At 37.9% G+C, this 20255-nt stretch overlaps 1 protein-coding gene across 1 annotated transcript in view; it reads left to right on the forward strand.

The window, feature by feature from the left end:
- The window catches only part of ST3GAL6 (ST3 beta-galactoside alpha-2,3-sialyltransferase 6), a 319252-nt gene extending 300161 nt beyond the window's left edge, over positions 1 to 19091 (forward strand). Inside the window, exon 12 of the mRNA XM_054518140.1 lies at positions 17710 to 19091. Coding sequence (XP_054374115.1) covers positions 17710 to 18030 — 321 coding nt within the window. The 3' untranslated portion in view covers positions 18031 to 19091. The remainder of the gene's footprint in view (positions 1 to 17709) is intronic.
- The last annotated feature ends 1164 nt before the right edge of the window (positions 19092 to 20255 follow it).

The following is a 20255-nucleotide window of genomic DNA, read 5'->3' on the forward strand; positions in this document are numbered from 1 at the left end:
TGAAGTCACTAAAATGTACCATAAGTAATGTTCCTGGAATGTGTTTGTCAGCTTTCATGTTGTTTTTCTGAGGGTCACTGAACAGAGGTGGAGGAAAACTGACTGGGGAGAGCCCTTATCATCATGGATGTCATCCTAACATGTCTCAGAGGGATCTATCATTACACTAACACACTTCTAATAGAAGCCTACTCTGGTGCTAAACCTAGATTTTGGCTGAATTTATTCAGTGAGAGAAACTCCCTGGGAGCCATCATTTCCTGAGTCACAGCTATCTGAATAGCTCTGGAGACAGCAGTGTAAAAGGTGGAGTATGTAAGGTCTTGGGCAATTCTTTTTCAGAATCTGGACAGCTTCAAGGCTGCCTCTTACAATTTGAAAACTCAGTTTTCCAGGATTCATTCTTTCTAGACTTCAAATATATGTAGAAGTTTAAGAATGTAAACAGAGCCAAAGACCTCTGAGTCTACAGTAAAGATAATTTTCATTTGATACTGCCAAAATGTAATGTTTAGATTCTGGGATTTTTTGTATTTTTCCTTCCAAAACCAACTTCAGATTTCCTGTCCTGCCTTCTGAGGTGGTATTGTTTCCTTTTTCCTGTCCACTCCATCACTCTTCAGTTTCCATCCTAAAGAAAACCATGACTGGGAAAAACTTCACAGTTCAGCAACATGGAATCACAGAATCATAGCATGTCAAGTGTTGGAAGGGACCTTAAAGATCATCCAGTCCCAGCTCTCAGCATGGGAAGAGTGGAATCATCACAAGAGGCCCAGTAAACTGACATTGGTAGAAATGCTCTGAAAGAATCTGGAATCAGTTCAGCAACATGGAATCACAGAATCATAGCATGTCAAGTGTTGGAAGGGACCTTAAAGATCATCCAGTCCCAGCTCTTAGCATGGGAAGAGTGGAATCATCACAAGAGGCCCAGTAAACTGACATTGGTAGAAATGCTCTGAAAGAATCTGGACTATTTGGAAATAGGATTTTAGCCATGAAATAACTTCTCTATAATTGGAGAAGTAAGCTGGGCAATGAACAATTTAAATGTTTTGGGGTTTCTCTTACACATGACACATGTTCTTTGTGTTCTGCTCTGTCATGGATAAAAGTAAAACTACCACAATCTTCATAGCAAGCCTACATCTGGAGGATTGTGTAAGTCTTCTGGTTGCTCTGGATGTTAGTGTTTCAGTAGGTGAAGACTTACAACAGATTTATTACATATCTGTTAGTTTCTGTGTAATTTATGAGGGAACCAAAAGAATAATATAATTTCAGGCAGGGATTGGATGGGGTATTTACCTAAAGCAGTATGGACTGTTACGCAAAAAACTGAGGTGATGTGAAATACAGACTGAGCAAACTGGGCCTGAAACTATTTACAAACAGCTGCATCTCAGGTTTGAAGTGATCAGTACTCAAAGTGGTCTTGATATGAGACAGTGCGGGAAACTAATTTATTTTCTCTTTTGTAATGGGGATCCTGTGAATTTATTTCACATTTATTCCATACCCAGTACTACCCAGTACTGGTAGTAAAAATATAAACCCACTTGATGCTGTATCTGAATCCACTGCCCATTTCTGAGTATTTTTGGAGTGTTCAAAGCTGCAATCTGACTACTCATTCAGCTTTTGCAAACCGACCTGTCTCTCCAATGGGCCTCTCAGTGATCAAACCCAAAATCTCCTTGTTCTAGGTCTAAATGTCCTGCAAGAAACCACACTAATATTTGAAATCATACTAGCATTTAAATTTTACTTCACAGATCCCTAGTTTCAAATCCAGTCCTATTGGTTATCATATCCAAAACATTGTCAGTGTCTCCTACCATTCACTACTCACAGGAAGGATCAGCCACAACCTGTCAGGATCCTTTAAGAAAATTTTCTACATTCATCTTTCTTTACCTTGAACACAATGTTAGCCAATAAACAAAATAAAAGTCCACCAACCCAGACACCCCAAAAATTAAGTTTTGAGAGAACCACACAGCTCGCTACAAATAGTAGCTCATACATGATTCCTGCAGAATTTTGTAGGTCTACCTATTAACTTGCTCTTGTAGCCTCCCCTTTCCTGGCCCATAACATTCAAGATCAGGATGGGTTTTTTTAAATGCAATACCAATAAGTTCTACTGAGTTCATACCACAATGAGTGGCTTATATCAAAGTTTGCTGGTTTTCCTTAGCTTTTGAAGAAACTAACGTAAACCCAAGACCTTAGCCATCTTTTACTGGACCTGTGATCCTAAGCCACCTAAGAGCATTCCTGACAGTGAATACTCCTGCATTCTTAGCCCAGTCACTATTTTCTGTCAGAGGATGAATTACACATTTTTCATTGCTGAGAGAACTAGTCCTGAAACTGTTGGTCTAACACTCCTATTGCAACTAGCCAGAAGCTATAAATCCTTGACACCACCAGTCCTCATCCTAGACACACCACACGGACAAGGTCCTGCAGTAAATGTATTTTTTCAGCTCTTCCTCTCCTGAACCCTAACCCCCACTGTAGCCATACAGCTCAACCCAGCCACTCCAGAGCACCAGCCATAACTGTAACCTCAACTGTAAACAGTCCTCTCCTCCACAGAATTAATCACCTCCAGACTAATCATATCTCCACTGCTAGATGGAAAACGTGTGAAATTAGGCTTACAGGGCAGCAAAAATGCCAATACGGGAAAACTGTCTTCCAGTGATATGTTCCTTTTTCTCAATTGTTGCTTGAAAACAATTTTTAAAGGTACTGATGTCAGTTTCAACTGGTTTTGTTTGAAGAAATTAGTTTCAGTTTTAGTGTAGTTTGTCAGTGCTTTTCCAAACTAGGGCTAATAGAAAACCTTCATTTGCAGCTTAATAGCAAAAGGAAAAATACATGAAGGTTTCTTCAATATCAGAAACACTGTGCAAGGACAAATATACAGTCTCCAGTAAATGTGCAAATGCTTTACAAGATCTAAGCTGTATAGAGCTTTGTTGGATGGAATTTTTATCTTTGTCTTTAATTGCATTTGTATGCAATTGTATAAATAAATAAAATTGTATTTTCACTTATTGCAAAAAAAATTTAATAAATTTATGAAATCATATTCTCTCTTTTCCTCTGTAAAATTCTCACACTTCTAATCCAGTGCTAATTTTAAAAGTGTGATCCCCATTAATTTTACAAGGTTCTGGAAGATACTGTAAAGCAGTCCATTTTAAAACTAACAGCATGACAAAATAATGTTCCAGAATTAACATGAACACTTCTCTCTATATATAAATTTCTTTGACAGTAATTTCCTGGAGTTTTCTACAGGTTTTCCTAATCACATTTCTTTTTTGATAATGCAAGAAGTCATTCCCCAAGGGCAGTATTTTCTTCTCCTTCAAATCAAAGATAAAAATTCTCTTGAGTTTCATGGGAACAAGAGCATTCTAAAAATAAAATTCCTTCCCTGATAACCTTTAATCAATGGGGTTTTTTCTCAGAAAGCAAATGCAATAAAGATGACCTTTGCATCAGTTCCATTTCTGTCCTTAGGGTGTAACTCTGTTTAGTGCAAAAACAGTTCAAGGATCCGTGAAGGAAGATTATGTCATCTCATGCTCCCTCTGGATTGCCCTGAGAAAAAACTGTCCCTTTCTAGTGGTGGTTTACAGCTGTTTCTGGGCTGTTTCTGTGTATTGGTATAGCACAGGAGCCTCCAGATAAGTAGGGGAAAAGGTTGATTAGTCTTACACTGCATCACAGCAGCGGCAACTCTTTTTTGAACTCTCAGAATTTCTCATCAGCCCTGGTATACTGCCATGATTACCATAGAAGAGGCTGTAAGTCTGCTCTTAATCCCTGTGAATACTTACTAAGGATGGAAAGAAATGGAGCTGCCATAGAGGAAGGTAGAACAGAGAGCTAAACTTGTATCCCAGCCATCAAGTGTGTAAGTCAAAAAAGAAGTAAAATCATTATAGAGATTCAGAAATCAGACTGTGCTTGAGCCTCTCCAAATAATAAGAATTCATTTACTATGAATTCTTCAGGTCTGTGCAGAGACCCATAAGAGACTTTGCGACCCAAGCTTTCCAGGAGAGAGGCGGATGTTTAAAATTTCTGGATCTCACTTTAGGTAAAACAATGAGCAATCTGTTGTGATGAACGCTGCCTGTGTGCCATGTCCTGCTCCTCATCTGCTGTTTACTCTTGCAGTTAGACAAGGTTCTGCAGGACATTTCCTAATGTCTATCCTGCATACACAGTAATGGTGGAAAGTTTACATTAAACTGACAGATTTACTTGAAGGAACTACAGTCAGAAGACTGTGCTTTTGGACACACATACACACAAGTTAAGTATTTAATTTCTATACTGACAATATATTAGTTTGTACAGCTATTACACCTTTTATTTCTTTAAAGGTCTATTAAAATATCTCATAGTATTTGAGCACTGCTTAAACAAGCACCATAACTTGTGTTCTTCACCAGTAGAGGACAGCACGAAGCTAGCTATAGTCCCAAAAGCTGCTCCACCTTTTTCCCTCATTTCTTCATCCAACAGCTAAAGTCAATGGAAGTTTCCTTGCTACCTTTTTCTCAAGAGGAATACCTGGTCTCCTTACTGAATGTTTTTCAGTGAAATAAAATGTAAGCATATGCTTTATCACTGGCAGAAATCTCTAATTATCAACATACTCACAAAGATGCTGTTGTGCCTGTTTTCTTCCTTCCAAGATACCTTTGACCTGGGAGATCCTCTAACATTTCTCATGGACACAGAAAATACAGAAGTTAAATCATAGGCAAACCTGACAGGCTGATAGATAAACAAGCTGTGCTCTACTTCAGTTTGCAGATGTCACCAGCCTGCAGTTTGCTCTTTTCTTAAGTTTGTTTTCCAAGATGGGAAGCACAGAAACTGCATCAGCTTTGAAAAGCACAAAGGAAAACTGGGTCTTTGTCCTAAAACATATTTTATCTTACCTTAGACATATCTGATCCAGCATTCAGGCAGGTAGAAAGGATGCTGCTAAGGGGATAAGCTGCAGATTCTGCACTGCAGTTCACAGTGGATCATCATGGGAGGTGGTGGATTCTTCCTTTGTACCTAGGGATTGACAAGGAGAGCTTACACTTACTGCCTAATTCATAAGATGCAATGAATTGCTCTAAATCACTCATTACTTCAGCTTTTGCCTTAGTTCTTGTTTGTGTTCCTTAGGCCTAGCTCACCCCTATGTATGATCTGAGCTCTGGGCTGTCTCTAGCTGCCACGCCTGGCTGGCCCTGTTGGGTTTACTCCAGTAGCATAGGGCTGACAGCTTCTGCCCTATTTTCCTTGTTATGCTTGGCTTCCAGCTGCTCCCCAGTGCTGGAGAACAGCTGGACTTTGCTGTTCCTCACACTCAGCCACCTCAAAGTGGCTCAAAATCTGCAGAAAAACACACAAAAAACATGTAAGTTTTTCTTTTCTTTGAATATTGCCTGGGTAGTACTTCTATATCCCTGCTTATCTGAGTCCTACTTGTCTAAGCTTGTAGTTTCTTTTTTAAAAGTGAGTGACAAGGATTTTTCCAAGTCAGGCTACTTTAGTGAAAAGATTGTTTTAAAAATAATTCTTTCTTTCAAATGGACTCTTTTGTGACTTGAAAAAAGCCTAGTCCCACTCATTATATTGAAAAATTCAAAACTGAACTCAACATCTTCTATGAAATGCAGATTTGGAGTTGCACATATGCACTATGTCTAGGTATAGATAATGGCATAGGTATTGTTGGGGAATTATTGAGTTTACTAAAGCTGCTTAACTATGAATATTTAAGATGAAATTGCAGGATGATTTCTAACCACCCAAGATTTAAGTTTGTCAAATGCTCTCCTGTTAGCCGTAGCAGGCAAATTGCTGGCAACAAATTGGACCCTGGCAAAGCTTTGAAGTTTTTGTATGATTGAGGGCAGCTAAGTCTAAATGAGATGAGTGAAAGCCAGGTTAGAATGCGGCACAGAAAACTGCAAGTTTTATTACACATTTACTTAAGCTTTACCTTCTGTAGTTTGGGTTTCTGTTGTGAGCTTCTACAAGGGTATGAAGCACAACATTGCCAACTTGGCAAGAAATTATCAAACCCTAAATCTCTTTTGGTTCATAAGAGAATTTCTGTTGTTTTTTGAAAAAAATTGAGTTGGTAATAGGACATTTAGGAGAACCCCTTCTGATGGTGCCTTGGATTGTCTTGTGTTCATTCAACAAGCAGAGCCAAGAGCCTTTAGCGCTGTATTTCTGTGTTTGTCTGTACCTGTATTTCTGTCTTTCAGTTTTATATCTACAGCATTTGCCACATGTGCTCCTGCTTTTCTGCTGGTACTCACTGTAATGCACTGTCTGGTCACCCTCAGCTCTCACAGAGAATTCAGGGTTTGTCTCTACTAGAATTTGAATTGTAATGTTTGTCTGTGCCATGTTGAGTACACATGTAACACACACAGCCACTTTTCCTCAGAGCAGTAAAATTGGTATCTATTAAGCAGCTTTTCAAAAATGGTTTTCTAGTTGTTGGGAACAGCACATAATTAAGTATCTCTAATTCAGATCCCAAGTCTCTTCTACAAAGTATCTCTTAGTTAACTTCAGAAAAGCCATGTCTATTTTCAAGCTCATCTGATTCTTCCTGCATCTTCTAAGCCCTACAGAAACACTTCCGTCACAGAAATGCTGTTTCAGCCTTGCCTTGTCTCTAGGCAAATGTCCATTCGCTTGGTGAACATTGATGAGCCCTGGACAGTGCAGTGACAGACTGTTTACACAGAACACATCTCATTAACTCTGGGGGAAAAAACCAAACAACTTGTGTCAGTTTTGAAGTGAAACTGAATTATGGGTGGCCACTTCTTGCCATCCAAAGTTCCGAGAACTTGTGGTGTTACTTCAGTTGAGATGCAGCAATTTCTAAGAGCTAATTTGTATATGGATATTGCCTACAGAGGACTCTGGGTATTGATTCTGAATAAAAAGTTCTGCTTAACCTGACTTACAAGCTCTCCTTGAGTTCCTACAAGGGAATCTCAATAGACCAAGACTTTTCCTTTTAATCCTCCTTTTTCATGATCTTAAAGCATCCCAAATGTTGCCTCAGCACTGATGATATGGGCAGCAGTAACCTTGAAGATTTTCTTTCAAATGCCCCATATCTTCTCACATTTTGAGCTGTGTCAGGTGTAGGCCTACATTACACTTTCTGTAGCCCTTACCTCCTAAAAGTAATCCTAAGAAGTCATGATAGATAAGTAAGTTATTAATAACTTACTTATCTATCATGACTGTAAGTTATTAATCATCTCAGGCCAACTTAGTTCTGTGACTATATCTCTTCCTAAAGAAATAATAAAGAGCTGGGAAGAGCTATAGCTGACTTTAAGGAAGTTAGTGAAACCATTAGCAGCTAATACACATTCTAAGGTCTGTTTGGGTTTTGTGAAGATAAAACAGTACTGACTCAGTTATTTCCAGTGCACTGATAATTCTGCAATGCTTATGCTCTGCAATTCCTTATGCTCTGTTAAAATAACACAGTATCCCTTATTTTGAAAATATGTTGTCTGTATTCAAAAATTCAGACTCTCTAGTTTGGGTGGAATGTTTCTGAGGAGATTCCTTTCTTAGCTTTATGTTACTGCCTTCCCAAAAGATAGGAGGTAGCTTCTTAAAACCATGAGGGATGATATTACAATTTTTATTACAATACATCCCTCTGCCTGTTTATGGAATCTAGCTGAGAGTAGTGTCTGGAAAGTGCATAGCCTCTCCCAGCTTTGGTTGTCCCAGGCAAACTCTGGGGTATATTGTCATCCTTATCTGATGTTTCATAAGGTTTCTAAATTTGTTTGTCTGCAAGTAATAGTATTTAATCTTCTCTTTCATGACAGATATGTATAATATAATGTTTGGTTGGTTTATTTGGTTTTTTTCCTAGAAAGAAAGACTGCCAAAAATTAAATGCTAGGCAAGTAATTATGCATCTATAATGAGAAAGGACACGTACTCAGCAAGTATTATGGGGTTTATTCTTTTTGCAGGAATACCTCTGGTCTTGCTTGAGGCCACCAGACAGTAGAATTTAGGAGAAGTCTGTGATATTTCTTGGAGATAGCATTCTTGCACAGAAAGGAAATTTCTTATACAACAGATGCTAATCTAAATGTTCTGATCTCTTGATCAAATGCCCCATAAAGCAAATATTTCCATGGGCTATTTGATCAGACTTGACAACATCTTCAGCTTGAAGGAATAATGCTAATAGTAACTTTTTAAATTCAAACCCATATAACTTCCTAGTAACTTCCTATATAATAAATAAGAATAGATATCAACTCTTATTATCAGTGCTGCCCAACATGTTTACCCCAGCTGCCAAGCTACAATCTCTTTTACTACGGCAGTCATCTTTTTGGTTTCCCTTTAATATTAACAGAGTGTTTATTCCTTTACCCTCTTTAAACTCTGCCCAATCACATAGCAGTTCCCCTAAAGGCTGCAGAGAAATCTGGAGAAATATGTGTGTTTTAATACTAGCTGTATGTCATCCAGGATCCCACTGGAGATGACATTATTACTTTTCAATGTCAAGAGCTGGTCACATGGGAGCTGATGTTTTTTTTATAATCAGCTGCGGAGAACTGGTGAGGGTGAGCTCATTTGCAGCTGAGTATGTTTGAACTTTTGCACCTTTCAGTACCTTTCTGTGAGCAGCACTCTCTCCAAGTGGATGTGTTAGGGAGTTAGGTTTCCAGTAAATGCTGAGATCTTACAAAATGGCCACAGGAAATGAAAATTGCAAAATAAAATAGAACTGAAGAATTATGATGGTGATTTTTGAAGCAAAGTAGTTTCATATGGGTTCTGTAGGAAAGGATTATTATGGTTTAAATATCTGATTTGATTTGAGTCTTCCATTCACAGAATTACTCAAAAGACTTCTTGAATCTAAGTGAATCTAAGTCATATTACTCAAAGCAGATTCCACTTACGCTGGCCGGCCATCATGCTGTGAGTCTCCTGGGAGATGCTGAGCACCCTTAACTCCTGTCTGAAGCTTCAAAAAATGGTCTTTTGTCAAAGCCTTGAGAAACATATCACATCTGCTTCCCTGGAACAATTTCCAGACAATATGCATTTAACTGACTTTTGGTGAGGAATAAATGGAAATCTAGTGGCACATCTGGTGCTGCCTTCAAATTAATTTACAGTGGTTAAATAGATTTGAACTGGCACTCACTCACATGAAGAACCTGTCATGCAGCTCTTTGTTCACCCCACTAACTAGGCTATTGAACAGTGTCTTTTGCCTTAATACAGATTTTGCTGAAAAAACCATGACATTTTGCACATGGCTGGGCTTTAAGGCAGTTAATGGAATTGAAGCAAAGAACTCCCAGCACAGCAGGAAACTCAGATAACAGGAACAATTGTTTAGTCAGCACATTTCTGCTCCCACAGGAGCTGAGGCTAATTATCAGGGCCAAGGCATCTAGCATCCAGAGGGGTGAGGAGATAACAGCACAACAGCATTTCTCTGCACAACTGCCCTAGTCAAATTTATTTACACATTCTGGAGAAAGAATGCTTTTGAAACACATTTTCCTGGTGCAGATGGGGAAGTGTAGATAAAGGATCCATGTAGTTGTCCTACGAAGTTTTCACAACAATTTGCAGTTTGGAAAGCAGCTGAGGCAGTTTATACAGTGCCATCCATACTCCATACGGGTTGACCCTGGGTAATTTTGGAAAAGATGTATCAAAGGGAAAAAGGGGTTTACAGAGGGAAAGGATTCAAGTCTGGAAATTGTCTCTATGCAAAACAGACACTTTCTTCCCCCCCCCCCCCCCCCCCCGCCACCCAAATTTAACGAAACGTCAAATAACATTCCACAGCCATCAAAGCATGTTCTCTTATCAACAAGCTGGCTTTGAGTTAACAGCATACTTATTAATCTTTCTCTATTTTCTTTACTAAACCAGATCATAAAAGGTGAGAAAGAACAGTTTTGTCAGAGCACTTTTATGAGTTAAAAGCATTATTTTGTGCTTAAGGTGCTGGGCCAGATCTTTGAACATGTGGTTCAGATCCTGCATTTCCTGTGTGACAAAATATATTTGCATTTCAATTCCCCATCTGCAAGGTGGGGATCATGTTGTTTTCTTGTTTTACAGAGGTGCTCAGTTCATGTAGTTATGTGAGTGCCTGCATGGCCCAGTTCAATGAAAATGTGACTTTAAACTGTGTACAGCGGTTGATTACTTAATGTTTTGATTATCCAGTCCCAGCTCTATCACTGTTTTCTGTGCCTTCAAATTATTTTTTCCAATATTGCCATTCATAATATGAGAAAAATGTTGCTTTCTTACTTCCAATGGCAGTTGTATTAATAAGTTGTTTACAATGCTTCCAAAAACGTGCTGTAAAGATGAAAATTATTTCAGTCGTGTGAACTCCATCCACTAAGCTATCTTTTGCAAAGAGAGTCCTTCCACTGTTTTTTGCTGCTTCTGCTCATAGAGCTTCTTCCCTGTTGTTTCCTATACGTGAAAAAGTCCATTCAGGCTTCACACATCACTATCCCCCAATTTTCAGATGTACAAATCCAGCTGCAACATCGTGAAAGATGAGGAATGAGAAAATGATAGTTGTAGTCTGATGTTGGCCAGAACTCAGCTGAGATTTTATCTTACCACTGCCTTTAGTGTCCAGGGAAAGGCACTGACCTGTGGGCCCTCTTCCAGCTCATGCCTACTTGGAGTGCTGGTCCTTGGCCGACAGCCCAGCAGAAAGAGAAGTCATGAAACAGGAGAAGTCTTTGAGTCAGCTCCTGAAATAGGTGGAGCAGTCACAGGCAATGAAGTCTTTTTACCATTCACTCTGGGATACATCTTTCCTTCCAAAGATTTCATTGTTTCCATAGCTTCCTGACAGTTTTCCAGCAAGATTGCAATCTCAGTCTACAAAGCACCAGGAGACTGATTCTAGCTGAAAATGATCTGTGCTAAACAGACAAGTTTCTGAGGACTCTACTTTTCTGTAAGGGAGCAGATTTTTTGGAACAAATTCTGCAGACATCTCCTTTAGGCTGATCATTTCTTTTGAGAGTTAGTTGAGGGAACCCTACTAAATTGCTACACAGGACCACAACTTTCCCAAATGTAAATATGCTGATTATCTGGTCCTGCTCTTATATCATAAGAATTTTTCCTTTCAATCTTTCACTGAAAATCACAGAATTGTATTCTCAAAATTACTGATTCAAATGTTTAACAATCTGTTTATAATGCAGTATTTCTGTAAATTGTGTGCTGGTTCTTTTACTGCCTCCTAACTGAAGGAGTGTGTTTTTCTGTGATGAGGGAATTCTTTTCACAGTAATGCAAGAAGGCTCAGCAAATTGTGTCAATATCCTTCTTGAGCCAAAAAAACAAAAGGAAAGCAAGCAAGCAGGCTTTTGAGGAAGGATTCAGCTTTTCACTCCAGGATTCTTACTCAGAGCAATACACATTCTACAATTCCAGCCTGTTCCTGACAAATACAGAGCACATTGCTTTCTCATGAACAAACATTTTCTAGTAATTTATGCATGTTTGTTTGCGTTAATTGAAATTATAAACTAGATGTTTTGAAAAATGCCTGGGATATCAAGAAATTGTACACAGATCTGGTCATATGTTCCCTAGAAGCACACCACAAGTTGTGGGGTTCCTCAGGACCCCACCCAAGGATAACCCAAAGTTTGTCTGAAACAAGAAATGCTGAGGGATTTTTTCAGGTTTCCCCTTATCCCTGGGGGAATAATTGCTAACAATTTTTTTGAGGTGAGTTTTGAAAGAGGATGATCAGATAATACAACACAACTGCTTATGTAAAACAGAATATAAATAGAAGATAACAGGGTGCAGCAGGGATTGGGTGCATTTTCAATGTGAGACAAAACTTCTTTCTCACCAGTCTAGAAATGTTTAGTAAACAATCAAATGAGCACTGTGTGGTGTGTCTAGGAAAAACCATTGCTTAGGAGCTGCTCTTGAGTACCACATACAGTTTTTAGAAAGTCATGCCTTTTATCAAACTATCCAGAGGAAAACATTTGTAATATGCAAACCAGTTTGGGTTTTGCTAGTTCTACCAGCTGGTCTAGAAAAAGGTCACTTCCTTTGTAGCCTATTGTAGCTACCGCAACACTGCTACATTTTAATGCTGTTACATACTCCTGAATCAAAAAGGGTATAAAGGACCGGCCTATGAAATCTATGGATCTCCAGCAACTTCAGTGGAGCTTCTTTATATTTACGTGAAGTAAATCAGGCCTGGGTCCTTCTTTGAGAGCACTGTTAAGGAGAGTTTCAGGAAGTTGTTTCAGAACATTGATACAGATAGTTGTATAGATTTGAATGCATAAGAGTGGTGCGAAAGTATAATTAAAAACTAAGACAGTATCTAGAAAGCTGATAAAAAGTAGATCAAGTAATAAAGTGTGGTGACAAATATTGTGAGCAGGCAGGACTTTTACATCAGAAATTCAGTGCAGAGAAGTTCATTCTCAAACATAGGTCAAATTTCAAGATGCTTCCTGATAACATGGGAGGCAATCTGTGCCTGCATGCAATTCCTCACTTAGATAATGCATAGGAAACACAATGATTTAAACTCGCAAGGCATCTGACCCTGTGTGCAGTTGTCTAGAAAAAAAATTATATACAAAATACTATCAGAGCCTTGTGTATATTGTGATTCCATAGCAATGGAATTTGCTGAAGATTTGTGGTCTTAACTCCTGCTTTTTATTAGTCATTATATAAAAGGGAATGGGAAGGAATTTGGAAGTTGTCAGGGAAGTCTCTGTAGTGGGCACTTTGCAGACATCTAGTAAATGAACATAGATTCTAGAACAGGAAACTGCACCAGAAGATGTAAATGACCACACTAGATGCAACAGCTGTGATTAAAAGATAAAAAACCAAACCAACAAACAAACACACACACCCCTGAAAAGAAAAAAAAAAAAAAAAAACCAAGAAAATGGGAGGTAATTGTGACAGTGGTCACAAAGGTTCTTGGATGAGGGAAGAGACTCCATGTTCAGAAGGCTTGATTTATTATTTTATGATATATATATATATATTACATTATAACTATATTAAAAAGAAATAGAAGGACAGGTTTCTTCAGAAGCCAGCTAAGCTAAGAATAGAATAAGAAGAATGAAAACAAAAGGCAGCTCTCTTGGACTCTGTCCAAGATAGCTCCGTCTTGACTGGCCATTAATTATAAACATCCAAGATGGCCCAATCAAAAATCCACCTGTTGCATTCCACAGCAGGAGATAACCGTTGTTTACATCTTGTTTCTGAGGCCCCAGCTTCTCAGAAGGGAGCAAAATCCCAAGAAAAGATTTTTCACAAAAGATGTCTGCGACAGGTAATAGCTTACAAAGTGAGTAACATTCTAGTGTGTATGACTAGTAAAATACCTTTAACATTGCCAGCCAAGCATCATCAGTGTACTGAACTATACTTTAGTGTTAACTGTGAGAAGAATGAGCTCTGATCATCTGGAAGGGATGGAAGGCAAATTTGGAAAGGAAAAATTCTCTTTAGAAATGGAACAATTAACCATCTCACTGCAGAGTAATCCTCTAACTCTGATTTCTAGTCATACTCATCCCATAAGGCCAGGCTGACCCTCTGACCATTACAGAAAGTTTGTCATGCAAATGTAACTGCCAATAGCTGAATATGAAAAAAAATATAATGAGTATGAAACTGAAGAGCTTCTTTGGACTGTTTGAGTCAATGCTCAAAATATTTTTTTAGAAACTCTTACTCATCAAAATATAAATGAGAGAGTTGTGAGATTTCTTATATTCCAGAATGTTTCATACTGAGTTCTTAGGTACAAATCTAACATGATGATTTTTAATTAATCAGATCTTACGTTCTATTTAAATCTGACTTCTTTTAAAAGATTTATTTTAAATTTCGATTTGCAACTCTCTTTTAGCAGGTCTGAGATACATTCACACTCCCTTCTGATAATATTTTGTGGTGATAACAGAAGCCCAGATTGTTCTTTTCTCATTTTATTTTCATTTTGACATCTGTTTGTTGGTTACCTTTACATTGTGCTTCCTCAGCTTGGGAACAGACTAAAGAAACAGCAGCCACAGCATCATGCCAGGACACATGTGCAGAGCCTGTGGGGCCCAAGGAGGGGAAGACAAAGTCAACAGAGTGGAAGTAATCACTGTTAATCAAGCAGAGTTAATTACCAGCAGTCCAGTTCAGTGAGCTTGGCACTGCAGTTTACAAGGGCACATCTTTGAATTACTTTCCCCATCTCTGCTGGAGCTTTTCTAAGAGTCAGTTTGTGATGTGTAGAAAGCAAATTTGTGGATATGTCTCTGCCTTATTCTTCTAAACATGATTTTAGGAATCCCAGATTTGACTGATGGCATTCCAGACTAGCACAGCTCCACTGGAGGAGCTGTCATTGTCTGGCCATGATTGGGTTAGTGTGTGTTTGGGGGGCACTTGGCAGCTCTCAAAGTGAATACAGTTAGGTATTCACAGGGACCTGTTGCCTTGGGAAGGCAAAAGCCAAGGGAGGATCTGATATCATCAGTAGATCATGTTCAGACATAGTCAGAGGATTTTGTAGAATTTCCAAACTCACTCAAAATTGTGCCTGAACACAGCCTAGACAAGAACTTAGATGAGCACTATAACAAGGAGAGAGAGTTCTACAGAACAATGCAAAGAGGTATTGAGGAGTCAAAGAACAAGTAGTGAATTCACTAGAGCCCGAGGGGAAGCTAAACACTACTTACAGCTTTTTGAGGCCATAGAGAGTGTTTCAAACTGTCTGTATTTAAGTAGGCTCCTCATTCTAAACAGCAGTGCCAACCTTAAAAGTCTTTTCTTTCCTCTTTGCTTTTTTTGCTTTCCATTGGAAGAAAGTGAAGGGAAAAAAGATTGTGAGGTTCTGTATAAAAACCTTGAGGTCCACAAAGTGCAATCAGCTGCTATAGCAATAAGATTTATAAACAATATAAATATAAATCTTATTTTATAATAAGATTTTATAAAAATCTACTCACAAACTGTTGACAGTCCTTTAAAAACATAATTAATCTTCTTGCACCTCTAATATAATAAATCCAGTTTGGTAAATGCCTGCTCTGCTCTTTAGAAATCTTTAGAAATGTTTTACCTCTGCTTTTGCCAGTACTATCTTATGCAGTGAAGAACAAATTCCTCTTATCTATGACCTTACATATTTGCTCATTTGAATATCACTCATTTAGGTCCCTTATCCAGACAGGTTCTTCACGAATGTAGAATCCAATCTCCTGAGCAGCCTAGGACCCCATCTCTGAAGATGTTCTCTGTGTACCCAATTCAGATCAAGTTAATTCCTTTAATAATGGTGACCCATTCCAAGAGACATTTTATTATTTTAAATAAAATTAATTTAATATTTCTTCATCTCTGTTAAAATATCTAATCTCTTAGCTGAGCAATACATTTGTCTTTTTCACCTCTTCTTGTCAGTCATATCTCATAGTTAGGCCATTAACCAAATAAGCAGGTCATTGTCCTTGCCTTCAAATGATAAATTGCCAACTTAAATGAGAAACTCTTATTAGTTTTTTTAATTGTAGTTCATCACATTTCTATTACTCCTGACTTATAAAGCAATCTTTCTTGTATGATAATCTTTTCCCACTCCTTATACAATATTTTATCACTATACTGAAAATGCCTCCCTCTGTATCATCAGCAGATTTCATTAATTTCCTCCTATTCTTTGTGCCAAGGCCATCCATGAGAGGATTTTATAATACTGAGTTCCATAAACAGTCCTGGAAGATGCGTCTCTGCAATCTTCCTTGAACTCTCAGTGATAAATCCTCATTCTCTCTTTCCCCTACTCTCCTTGCCAAATCCTCTTGCTATTACCATACTCATTTTTATTCACATAGTTAGGTGATTCCTATGCTATTTCATATCTTTTCCACTTTAATTTATGAACTGTATGAGAATACTTTACAGAAGTCATGATAAATTCACTGTATTTTCTTTCCCTAAAAAAAGCTGATTGCTGTCTAAAACAATGGCAGCAGAATCCATTTCTTTCATAAACCCAAACTCTATTTTATCCTATGTTTTGCTACCTTTATGCCTTGTAGAATATTTTCCCTTGCAACATGTTCTAAAACCTTGTATACTATACTAAGTTTACAAGTGCATCAACATGTTCTTTCTGTATTCTTAAATTCAGAAGTTTGTTTCCTATTCAAGATGGAAAAAATAGCCCCCATTTTCTTTTGGTGTCTTTGGCAGATAATCATTCATTTCTGACTTACTAACATTGCACAGTGATCCATTTTTTAAACAAATAAAATCTCCTTCCACCTCCCTTTTTTTTTTGGTCTTTTGATAATTCATACTTTGTTGCTATTTTTTCTCATCTCCAAAGCAGATTTTTTTCCTAAGTTTTTGTTTATTTCTAACATATTTTTTCAGGTAGCTGCTCATCCATTTACAGTAAAATCCCTTCTATAAGGGTTATGGAGGGTTTTTAAATCTCCTATTTACCAATCCTCCCAAACTTTCTCAACCTTCAGGACTCCAAACTATTCTGTCCACACTACTTCTCCAAATAGTTCTCTTTCTTTTATAAAATTTCTTCCTTTTTTTTTCTAACACTTCCTTTTGGTTATATACAATAATTTAATTTATAGTGATCTGATGTAGCTCATAATCCTCAGACCCAAAATTATTTTATGCTACTGTTGTAGAGAGTTGGAGCAAAGACACAGTCCTTACTCAGCAGCATTTTTTCAGTAAATTCTCAAACTTTTTCCTTCCTCACCTAATGAAAAAAATACAACAGAAAAGGAATGTATTTCTTCTATTAGAACAGCACATCTTTCAGTTCATGTGATGGACGCTCTTTTTACCCAGTCTGTGATTTATAGTGAATAAGACACTGATGCATTCAATATATAGTCTTTTCTCCACAATGAAAAAACATTATCTCAGTTTTCTTAAAGACACTTTTTACCAATTCCAGTAATGCCCAGTTTATTCTTTGAGTCTAGAGCCCTGCCACTTGAATAATCCTGATAATTTTCAACGGACTAAGTTTTGGGCATGATATTCTGAGAAGACATAAGAGAATCAGGTCCTAAAAAAAGGCAGTGATGGTTGCTGAGGGATGTGAATTTTTATTGTATTGCAAAGGAGTGTGCTAGTAATTATGGAAAGAAATTCAGGTTAAAAAAAGGATATCAGCAAAAAATATACTAAGACCAAAATACACTACAGTCTGGAGACATCTTCCAAAGGGAATCTTGGAACCAGAAAAGTCTCGGACTTTTAAAAGCAGGTTTGACAAAGCAATAGACTAGAGCCTATATTTTTAAGCTGGCTAGCAGAGACTTTTTCCATCTGTAGCTTCCCTGTGTAGCTTCCATGTGTCTGTGTTCCCTACCTTCTCTTTTCCTGACAGATGTTCTACTCCTCATTAAATAAGGAAGTATCAGATCCTTTTACTGACTTTTCTTCAGTTTTCACTCACAATATAACCTCAGATTTAAATTGCTGCTGCACTGCTTTGATCTATTCCACTGAAATTAATTCCAGGTAATTTTTCTCTCTGATGTACAGTTCCTCTCCGTGGCCCAGCAAAGGAGGGAAAGGAAGAAAAAATGCTACCTGCATTTTAACAGTTCTGTGAATGAAACCAACATACATTTAATCACAGCTTGCAACCTGTGGATAGGACTCAAAACAAGGTGTTTTTTATTCATTGTGTTTAATATCACACACAGAAGTTTGAGGCACCAATGGCAGGTGATCAGTTTTTGTAAAACTACTTCCCATATCTGTAATTTCTTTACAATCTTTCTCTGTATATTGTCAGACTTAAATGCATTGCCCCCTCAAACAAAGGGCTGGAGTCATTCTTCATCTCTCAGGGTTAACTAATCCATCATTAGATGAACACATGCAGGTCCACATGAAATGTTTGCTTTGAAAGCCAAGCTTTTACACCAGAATTTGAAATTTTATTCACTTGGACAAGCTGATTAATGGTGTCAGCATTGTTCATTTGCTTTGCAACACATAGTGAGCAGATGTTATATTGGCTTGTTGGCCCACACTGAGCATGAAGGGGTAAATCCTTTGAGACCTTGCTTTTGTTACTAGGTCACTTACCAAAAGGTCAATAAGTCTGTTTTATACATAAACATGATGTTGATTAAGCTGAGATATTTTGATTCAGTTCTTCTGGAGCGCTTTATATTAGAAGCACAAGGTCAAAACCTGCCGTGTCAGACTAGGCAAAACATTGGCTCACTGTAAGGGTAGTCTTTTCTGTGAAGGTTTCCTTGTTGAGCCAGTTGTGGGGTGCTATCATTACAGTTTGCATTTTTTCTCTCAGGAGGCATGCAGGCAAGTGCTGTAGGAATAAGTAATGTCTTTTCATCAATGCAGTAAGATGTAAAAAAAGAATGTTTTAGGCATGCAAATCCCTCTTTAGGTGTGAAATGGAAACCACGAACTAGAGAGTGAGAAGGAAAATGTTCTTCAAAAAAATCTGGGTAAGTAGATCTAGGAAGAAAACTAAATGTTAGCAAGAAAAGGAATAAGCCATACATAAGCATTTTTCTCCAACACGGGCTAAACTTCAGAAATTAATCCACTGAAGGAAGAATACAGCTGGCAGAGGAGAATCAAGAGCATTGATATAAATGTCAGAAACATTTTACCATGAATTTTAAGTCAGGTATGAAGTTTCCCAAAGCTCAGGATGTATTCAAAACCAGAGTTTTTACATTAAAAAATGGAAGCTGGAAGCCTAAATTATTTTTTGTCCTGGGAAAAAGATTCTGAATATGCTACTCTCACAGACAGAAATAAAATTATTATCTCCTTATCTCCCTACCTTCTGAAAATTTAATGGAGTTATTAATTGTATTTAATTTACTAATGTATTAATTTTATATGTATATATACAAATATCAATACATCAATTTGTTAATTCACACATGGGATGTTTGTTTTTGTTTGTTTTTCCTCAGAATTCTTTCTTCATCCTTGCCAAAAAGAAGAAAGAAAATAAAAAATACATGCATTAATCCCATGCAGGTAAAACTGAATCTATTTCAGTGGATGCCAGATATGATTACTCACAATGCTCTCAGATCTTACAGCCTTCCCCAAGGCTCAGGTCTTGCCTCCCAAGTGAACCTCTAACATCCAGTATTAAATCTCCAAAACAGATTTTATAAAATAATTTTTAGTATTTGTTATATTTAAATATCAGAAGCATTATACTATCCTTTTTATGGCATACAATGTTTGAATGTAAGCTACATCAGCTAGAATGACACAATTATATTTACATGAGTCTGCTGGTGGGGAAAACCTCTTACTTTACAACTGTTCTTGTATCATAAGTTCCTGGGAGCTTGGTTGTTTAGCTTATGCTGAAGAGAATGGGTTCAGCCCTGGAGGTCCACAGTCACTGTCTGCTTTTGAAGGGTATGACTAATATTTAGTTCAATATTTTATTCACATCTCTAGAAAGACAAATGTAAAAGAACAATGACATATAAATATACCTAAACTATAGCCTATATTAAGTATATTTCCTGTTAATTACCTGTAGATTGTATTTCTTTCCCTAAGCATACGTATCTGATTTACTTGCATGTTATTAAAATAAACCTCTGTCTTAACAACCAATGCATTGCAACCTGTTTGCTTAAACTGTTGAGAGTTTATATGCACTAAAAGCCTAAAATTAACAAGGCCTTTACTTATTGGACGCCTTTAATATCAGGCTCAGTTGTGACATGAAGTGGTTTCTTGCAGCAGTGCGACTCAACTGTCAGCGTCCGGCTAGCTCCAGCACTGCTAGCAGCACGAGGGGGCACTTCTCCCGAGAGCTGGCTTCAGGATAGCGCCTAAGGCAGTGCCCAGCTTGCGGCTGTAGGCACACCTTGTGCAGGACGGAGTCTAGTAAAGGCTGCAACCACCGGAAAGAAGACTCCAACTGTGGCTTAATCCAGGCTTTAATGAATCCCAGAGGGACCGACAAGAGAAGACCGGGGGCGGGGGGGGGGGGGGCGTCTGACAACCGGTTTCAGGTTTTAAGGGATAGGGAGGTGCCAGGCATTGGGCCAATGGGGGTGCAGTGGGGAGTG

This window comes from Molothrus ater, chromosome 2 (assembly GCF_012460135.2).
Source record: "Molothrus ater isolate BHLD 08-10-18 breed brown headed cowbird chromosome 2, BPBGC_Mater_1.1, whole genome shotgun sequence".
Lineage (NCBI taxonomy): Eukaryota > Metazoa > Chordata > Aves > Passeriformes > Icteridae > Molothrus > Molothrus ater.